The sequence below is a fragment of the Sipha flava genome, unplaced genomic scaffold (assembly GCF_003268045.1).
Source record: "Sipha flava isolate LNK unplaced genomic scaffold, YSA_version1 19105_pilon_pilon, whole genome shotgun sequence".
NCBI lineage: Eukaryota > Metazoa > Arthropoda > Insecta > Hemiptera > Aphididae > Sipha > Sipha flava.
Window position 1 is genome coordinate 2,147 of NW_020272597.1, and position 5,945 is coordinate 8,091.

Below are 5,945 nucleotides of genomic sequence, written 5' to 3' on the forward strand. Positions count from 1 at the left end.
TGATGTGTCGACTGAGACCGATGTGTTTGACCAATGTCACGCATCGGCTCAGACCGAAAAATTGAACCCGTGTCATGTGTCAGCTCAGACCGATGTGCTGGATTTAGACCAGTGTCACGTGTCGAGCCAAACTAAACTTGGATATGACCCTATACTGATCGTCAACGAAAGTGCAGTTTCTCCCGGAGATGTTCCGATGTGCAAAAAAATCTACAGTGGACCGGCGATGGCATCAAACAGAAATGCTCATGAGTTATTGTCCTTTCCAAATGGTGGACCAGAGGCTGGTGACACGGACGACGGAACAACCGTATTGAACGTAGACCGTATGAGTTCGAGGACAGAACTCACAAAAGAAATTACAATGACGGCCAAACAACGGATGCGGTATTAATGTTTTTATGATAATACTAAACAAATAACCGATAATAATATCAACGTGTGCCCTCTCACCAGTAAAATCAAAGTAGAGAAGAACATCGCGTTGAAAGTGAACACGGATGCCGTATCTGCGCTACAAGAATTGTGTATGGCTCGATGGTGGAAAATACCGGAGTATCATTCATGCGTTAAAATAGCTGATAACCATTTTCAAATAGAATGCTCTTTAAGAGGGTACACGGTCAAAGGTACGGTCAGCTTTCTTTGTGTTTTCACTTTGGCGTTACGTGTAATCACAAATCGTTATGTAAAAATATGTGCTTATACAGGCGAAGGATGGTCGAAAAAAGAGGCTAAACGTCAGGCAGCCTACAATGTGTATATGGTCGTTAAAAATCAAGATTAGCTTCGTTGTATTGAAATTGAACGTGAGATGAGCGAGGATGTGATTTTTCGGCAGCATCCGAATTAGGTCCCGAATTATTTTAGATACACTCAGAAAAATATCTTTCAATGTTTTAATGAAATGGAATCATTATTTTGAAGTTCAACGATTTACCTAGGATTAATACTGAATTATACAGGGTGGGGCACTAAAATGGCCGATTTCCAAAGATAAATTTTCTCATTAGTTATTAAAATAAAAATTCTCTCTAAATATTATTAGTTGTAAGACATCATGCCATTTAGTAAACATGGAACAGTGGAGTGATGAACAACGTGCTTATGCGATAAAATCATTGTACAAAAATAATGACAGTTACGTAGTTGCGCAGCGTTCATTTCGTCTTCAATTCAATCTTAAACGCCATGATTCGGCACCATCGGCAAGGCTATTTAAATATGGATAACCAACTTTGAAGACACGGGTTTAGCATTAAAAAATATATGCCCGTAAAAAAAAGCATTCATAAACATCACTGCTGTTAAGACCGCTCTCATAAGGAGTCCGAAATGTTCTGCACAAAACATATGTTTTTTTTAAAACTTGTTCAGTAGAAGTCTAGGTCGGATTTTACACAGCGACGTGTTTTTTTTCGTACAGGCTTCTTTTTAATGTTGAACCCGACTCTTAAAAATTGGTTACCCATATTTGAATAGCCATGCCGATAGTACTGAATCATGGCGTTCAAGATTAAAATGGATACGAACAAATGAACGCTGTGCAGCTACGCAACTGTTATTATTTTTATAAAACAATTTTATCGCATAAGCACTTTGTTCAGCACTCCACTGTTCCATGTTTACTAAATGGCATGTTGTCTTGCAACTAATAATATTCAGAGAGAATTTTTACTTTAATTGCTACTGAGAAAATATATCTTTGAAAATCGACCGTTTCAGTGCCTCACCCTGTATTAAATTAATAAAATTTTCTTTAAAATAAATACATATTCAATACATTAATATCCATAATTTAAAGATGACTAAATCAAATTAACGAAAAAAAAATGTTTGAAATAATGAAGTCTATAGATTCGTTTCAAGCATACATCCTACTTAAATTTAAAAAAAATATAATTAAAGGACTACGAAAGGAAAAAAAACAACTAATCCTTAAAAAAAAATTCTTAATTAAAGAAAAACAGAAGTCCAAACTAAACTTGTCTACGATTTTTCGTTAGCGAGTTATAGTCATTTAAAGTTAGCGCGTGACGTCATAGAATCTAATCTTGCTGCGGCCGCAGTACGTACGTACGTCGCGCGTCGTACATATTATTATTTCGCATAATATTATTACATATTATTATTTTGGGTTTGATATTTTTGTGTACAAAAATAATTACGTGCTATATAATATTTATTTTTATTTTTAGTTCTAACTGATAAAACGGGATTTTTGTCGTTTTTTTCTATTACTGGATTAGTATTTATTATTTTAGTATTGTTCTGTGTTTCTTTGAGTGTACTTGAAAATAAATTACGATTGTGGTTAACTTATCAATATGACCTCACCATATAAATTTGAACCAACGAAATTAGATTTCTGCGATGACTATGATTCTTTCAATTCTAATCATAATGAATTTAGCCAATGCTTTGGTAGATCATTGCTTCAAATAAATAATTGGTGTGATTGTCAAAAATGCACAATATTACCAACGGATCGCGAGTGTATTTGCTGTTCGGAAATAGACATTTTAAATAAATTACGTGGTATATATAAATGTGTGATAGAAAACCCATCGTTTTCGAAATTAATATTGGACGAAGAAGTTATTGAAATTACTCGAAAACAAATCATTTCCAAAACAAAAAATAAGGGAAAAAAGAAGTTATTGTGCAATACTATCCTGGAAAATAAAACGAGAAGATATTTGTGCTACAAACAATTTGTTTTCTGGGCAAATGAATGGACACCTATAGGAAAAGGTAAATTTAATAATTTTCATAATCTTCAATTATAATAAAAGTATTTATTACATTATGTACTTGATTTAGGAAATCGAGTTGTAATTCCAGCGTGTGTAATAAATGTAATTCGTACAAAGTATGCCGAAGAAGATGGACAATACACTGGTTTTAAAAACTCAAAAATACCATATTAAAAATAAATTAAAATTGCATATAATCTGTAATTATTTATATTTTATTTATGAAAGTTAAAGAATAGTTTGATAGGTTTGAATACCTCTAAGGCCCTATGTTTTAATGATAATAAAACATTATTTCTAATAAATGTTTTATTCTAGATTAATACTAAATTTATGTAAAATAATGATTTTTTCTTTCAACCAATAACCAAATATATCTTTAGTTTAATTAAATGAGTATTTATTTGTGAGCACTAGATTTGTCTTAAAATCAATACAATTACGTCTAGTGATGGGAGCAATCGAGAAAAAATAATCTCGATTACTATTCGCTCGATTATTTAAATCGAGTGAATTAATCGATTACTATAATATCTCGATTATCGAAATCACTCGATTATTCCCATCACTATGTGAAATTATTGTAAAATAATTATTATAATTATTATCGAAATATTCCCTGGTGGCTTCCCCTACTCTATTCAAGCACTCGCGTTTTTCGTTATCAGCCCGCACCGTCTGGCGTCTCGACGAATTATTGTGACAGAAATAAAAATTCCGATAATCAGAATTTGATAGACATAATATTATTATCTTGAATAATGAAAATAGACTATAGCCCTACTAGCATACTATAATAATATAGTATATATAATCAATGGGTATTACAAATTAATTATTTATATTTTATAAGCTACACTTGGTCGTGCCATTGACAGTCTCATCTTGGTCACCACTCAACTTATGACAAAATACGCTGTGGGATTACTACATACTTGTATACTTGTGACTTGTCTATGACTACATATTACGATACTCGTCTAATTTATACCTAATTGTAATTAATCAAGATCAGAGTGGCCTTTTTATTTTATACATTGTACCTATTTAATTTGTATACACTTGAACATAACTATATCTATTTTTTTTGTGACAAATTTGTTTTGCCAATATGTCACCAAAAAAAATTCGCGCCGTCGTAAAGAAAGGAACCCGATCAGGTAAGACTTCTTTAAAAAAAAAAAATGAAAGAAGTTCGTAACGGAGATTTTAAACTGGAAGAAAACTTCGACAGCCATGGAGGCCGATGCTGTCGTGGAAGGATTTTCTAGTAGTTTATACATGCATGGTTTAAAATACAATAAATTAATCGGTAATAAGACTAAATCATTGTTAAAATAATATCTGTACTTATATATTATTATGTATATATTTTCATTCCTTATCCGGCGCTGCATATTAATAAATATATATACAAAAGGCGATGGTGACAGTAGTGTGTCAAGACGATTAAATGATGTTCAACCATATGGTAACGATTTCATTATTAAAAAAATCGAATGCAGAAACCATCTGTTGAGAAACTTTTGCACAAAATTAACAGCACTTGCTAAACGAACAGACTATCCCATATCTATAAGAAAATTTATAACTACCAATATTTTACGTTTTCGATCCGACATTACAAAAGCGATTAAATATCATTTAAAAAATAATTCATCCGTTGATCAAAAAGTGAAAGGTAATTTTATTTTATTGAATTACAACTAAATTGTATAATTTATTGTTAACATATTTTTATTTTTAGATTTGAAAAAAATATATAGCAAATTGTCCGTATCATAGATTGGGACAGCATAATAACTGCGCTACCTATTTTTGTACTGGACCTAAAACAGGAGAACGAAATTTGGTTCTCGAAGCTGAAAAAAGTGGGATGGTGGTAGAAATTAAAAATATAATATATCGGTTGATTGTAAACGCTGACAGTCTTATTGAAAATGCAGATAACAACCCTTGCGAGCAATTTAATAGTTTGATAAACAAACATGTAGGGGGGAAAAGAATAAACTTCACTCAAAAAAATAATTATAATACTAGAGTTGAGGCTGCAGTAGTAGCTTTCAACTCCAACAATTATTTACGGACAATACAAAAACAAATTATATCCTTTAGCCCAGGTAAATATAATATATAGGTACTTACTTTAATGTATTTAAATTACTGCACATGAAATGTGAATATTATTTTAATGCATAATATTCACAAATCTCGTATTACAAATTGTTATCTTTTTAATTTTAGGTATGCAAGCTAAACGGTATTCTAATAATTTAAATAGAATACGAAATAATACAATAATGCGACGAAGAAAACTTTTTGAAAATGGCATAAGACGAAGTAAACCAAGTGGAAAATTTAATGGACCCGACGAGGATTATGGAATGGCAGAGCCAATTGAAGACGATTTGGATGATTTAAATGAAAAAAAAGTGAATTTTTGAAAAAATTAAGCAAAGTTGATAGAAATGAGTTACAACTACGTACTGTAGAACAGAGCCATAACCAAGAATGGCATAATGAGAGAAAAAAAAGACTGACGGCATCTAATTTTGGCGACATTTGCAAAATGAGAGCTAATACGAGTTGTCGGAAAAAAGTATACTCGTTATTATACAGACCAAACTTTTTATCAAAAGAAATGATGCACGGAGTCGAGATGGAGTCTTTAGCAAGAAATTCATTTGAAGAATTAACTAGTAAAACAGTGCAGTTATGTGGACTATTTACAGACAACGAATTTCCTTATTTAGCAGCAAGTCCTGGTAATACATTATAAATTATAATTTATTATTGATTATAACCTGAATTTCTACCAAATATATTAATTACAATTTTTATTTTTACTTTAGATGGTCTTGTTGGTGAAGACGGTATTTTGGAAATTAAATGTCCATTTGTGGCTAAAGATACATTGAGCGCCACTGAAGCAGTGCAAAATAAACTTGTAAGTCACGCGATTCATTGAATTTTAAAAGAATTTTTAATAACTACATGACTAACCAATGATGCATTATATTTGGTTGGATTATTGTAGTATTAATGACAAAACGGGTAACGTTGAATTAAAAAAAAATCATAATTACTATTCATAGGCGTGTCCAGACATTTTGGACCGGAGGGGCATATATGGAACGAAGGGACATGTCATCCGGAAATTATTTTAAACAATGTAAATTGAGGATGTAA

General features: G+C 31.5%; 3 protein-coding genes and 1 pseudogene across 3 annotated transcripts; all 4 read left to right on the forward strand.

Annotated features, from left to right (window-relative positions):
• The first annotated feature begins 221 nt into the window (after positions 1-221).
• LOC112681420 lies at positions 222-818 on the forward strand. Its single transcript, XM_025551675.1, has 3 exons — positions 222-387; positions 457-629; positions 711-818. The coding sequence occupies exons 1-3, from the start codon at positions 227-229 to the stop codon at positions 785-787; spliced, it is 411 nt and encodes a 136-aa protein (XP_025407460.1). The 5' UTR covers positions 222-226; the 3' UTR covers positions 788-818.
• Positions 819-1,916: 1,098 nt separating this feature from the next.
• LOC112681419 lies at positions 1,917-3,014 on the forward strand. Its single transcript, XM_025551674.1, has 2 exons — positions 1,917-2,754; positions 2,824-3,014. The coding sequence occupies exons 1-2, from the start codon at positions 2,328-2,330 to the stop codon at positions 2,928-2,930; spliced, it is 534 nt and encodes a 177-aa protein (XP_025407459.1). The 5' UTR covers positions 1,917-2,327; the 3' UTR covers positions 2,931-3,014.
• Positions 3,015-3,867: 853 nt separating this feature from the next.
• LOC112681416 lies at positions 3,868-4,541 on the forward strand. The gene is made up of 4 exons (XM_025551673.1): positions 3,868-3,894; positions 3,948-4,068; positions 4,177-4,437; positions 4,504-4,541. The coding sequence occupies exons 1-4, from the start codon at positions 3,868-3,870 to the stop codon at positions 4,539-4,541; spliced, it is 447 nt and encodes a 148-aa protein (XP_025407458.1).
• Positions 4,542-5,056: 515 nt separating this feature from the next.
• On the forward strand, positions 5,057-5,703 carry LOC112681417 (annotated as a pseudogene).
• Positions 5,704-5,945: the final 242 nt, after the last annotated feature.